Source organism: Mandrillus leucophaeus, unplaced genomic scaffold (genome assembly GCF_000951045.1).
Source record: "Mandrillus leucophaeus isolate KB7577 unplaced genomic scaffold, Mleu.le_1.0 Scaffold567, whole genome shotgun sequence".
NCBI lineage: Eukaryota > Metazoa > Chordata > Mammalia > Primates > Cercopithecidae > Mandrillus > Mandrillus leucophaeus.
Genome location: NW_012106108.1, coordinates 1264699 through 1267285, shown reverse-complemented (window position 1 = coordinate 1267285; position 2587 = coordinate 1264699). Strand labels below are relative to the sequence as shown.

At 45.0% G+C, this 2587-nt stretch overlaps 1 protein-coding gene across 1 annotated transcript in view; it reads left to right on the top strand.

Moving 5' to 3' along the window:
- ADAMTS5 (ADAM metallopeptidase with thrombospondin type 1 motif, 5) overlaps window positions 1-2587 on the top strand; it is a 51122-nt gene that overhangs the window by 5500 nt on the left and 43035 nt on the right. The window contains exon 2 of the mRNA XM_011998316.1: window positions 606-1042. Within this exon, the coding sequence (XP_011853706.1) occupies window positions 606-1042 (437 nt within the window). The remainder of the gene's footprint in view (window positions 1-605; window positions 1043-2587) is intronic.

The window sequence follows — 2587 nt, the reverse complement described above, 5'->3', positions numbered from 1 at the left end:
TTTTTTTTTTTTTTTTTTTTTTGGTAAGCAACTTTCCATATCTAGGGTTCCTTGCTCTGCTACATCACAAGAGGATGCCAAGAAGGAGGCTTTGGAGAGTTTATGGAAGGAGGTTCTCTAAAGGAAGAGGAAGAAATACTTTTGTAAGCACATTGCACCAAGAAGTGGGTCATTTTAGTAGTTCACTTTCATTTTTAAATACAAATCCACATTTCATAATTTTAAAATAAATAAAAATTAATAGAAGGTCTGTTACTTCCTACCTCCTGCCCCATAATGTTACTAATTGTTTCCCAGAAAACAGGAAACTACTCAGTGATTCTCAACGATTTGTCGATTACTTTTTCTGAATTTGTTTTTTGTTTGGATAGTTAACTGTCCCTATTTTTCCAAAGTCTGGAACCTAACAGCATATTTTAAATAGATAAAAAGCAAGGGACAAATAAATTAATGGCCCATCTTAATTTTTGTCAGTATTATAAGAACATGCATTTTTCAAACTAGACTACACACGGAAAATATTTCACATGGGCCTTCTCTGGCCTCCTTGCCAAGCAGAAGCATACTTTTAGGAAAGCAAATTTCATTTGTGTTTGGCCCTGTAGTATACCTGTCTCTTATACACAGACGCGCAGCACTGGCCTCGCAGCTCTTGGACCAGTCCGCTGTCTCGCCCGCTGGGGGCCCAGGACCGCAGACGTGGTGGCGGCGGCGGCGCCGCTCCATCTCCCGGGCCCGCCAGGTGGAGCTGCTTCTGGTGGCTGACGCGTCCATGGCGCGGTTGTATGGCCGGGGCCTGCAGCATTACCTGCTGACCCTGGCCTCCATCGCCAATAGGCTGTACAGCCATGCTAGCATCGAGAACCACATCCGCCTGGCCGTGGTGAAGGTGGTGGTGCTAGGCGACAAGGATAAGAGCCTGGAGGTGAGCAAGAACGCGGCCACCACACTCAAGAACTTTTGCAAGTGGCAGCACCAACACAACCAGCTGGGAGATGACCATGAGGAGCACTACGACGCAGCTATCCTGTTTACTCGGGAGGTAGGTCCAGCCGGGATGCGGGGGTCCCAGCGCTGGGATTAGGAGGTAGGTGGAAGGGAATCTTGCTGGTAGCTTTGCTGCTTCCTCAAACCTCCTGCAGCTGTGGATGTGTTTAACTGCTTCTTGCAGGAAATCCAACCAGCCTTCAACTCTGCTCCTGTATTCAGGTTAGCCCCGCAGAAATTTTTGCCTGAAATGACAAGACCTGCTTAGGTAATGATGAAGACTCAGTCATGCTGTATGTCATCTAGTCTGAGGTGCTGTGGCATAGGAACGTAAACATAAGAAGGCACTAGGATGCTTGGGGAAATGATACAGTTGAATGGGGAAAAGAAAGGAAAACAAAGTTGCCTTTGGGATCATGGGTCTTCTTTCCAGTGAAAATAAAATATAACTTTGTTCAACCTAGTGGAAAGGGCTGGATGGTTCATTTACGGTAGTCGCTGTTATCCGATGACCTTCTTTTATAAGTGTCCACACCTTTTTACTAGAATCCCTTGTGTTACACAAAGGATGGGAAAAGTTTCTCAAGGACTCTTTTTCCGGGTTGGATTCCTAATGGAGTTCTTACATGTCCACCTTGGAATCTCAGTTCCTGGGAAGGAAGGAATGTGGGCGGGCCAGCAGGGTATAGAGACCCAATCAGATGAGAGGACAAACTTGTGAGGTTCCTTAACAGCTCCTTTGCTTAGTCGACCAGTACCAGTGCGTCGCAAGCACTGCCTAGGCCAACTCCGCCGCCTAGGGAGGGTCACATCCCGTTTGCGTGTTTGGGTTTTGGATGAATATGTTTCCGAAGCCCCAGTGCAGAAGATTTGGGCGAAGAGTCAAGACAGGAGGAAGAAATGTTTTCTCAGCATTTCCCCCTTTTAAGAAAGATGGTTATGGGGAAGGAAAGAAAAGGATCTTTAAGGCTCAGGGGCTCTGGGAGGAACGCAGTATCTATTTACACAGTATTTGACCACCACGTTAGTGTGACATTTACACAAAAAGTCTGGGTTGGTTTGGGGCCTGGCTTGCGCATAGTTCTAAGCCTCAGTTGTCACAACTCTACTTTGATTGGCAGTTTTAAGTCGTGCCTCTTAAATGCCTGGTAAGAGCTGACTTCTAAAGCTCATTCTTTAAGTGTTTCAGACCCATCCAGAATAAAGGATTACAAACTTTGAAGTATTATGTAAAATCATGGTATGAAATGAAGCAAACAGAACAAGGATAGGAAATTAAATGATGGATTGCAGGAGACTTTAGAATCACACAACTTCACTACCTAATTCTTCTATTTTTACCAAGGCACCCCTGGTATGAAGGAAAAGTGTTGATAAATTTGGACTAGAGAAACACTTGTGGTTCGTAGGGTGGACATTAATGTAAACCACATGTAAACAAAGATGCTGGAGGGCGGCAGTTTAGGGAGAGCCAGGCAGTGCTCAGTGCTGTGCACAATGGAAAAAATTTTTTTCCTCATTAAGTGATTTTCTGGAAGCCATCCTTTAATTCCTCTGCACAACATTAGTCTTTGAAGCGGTAGAACATTCATTTGTAGCC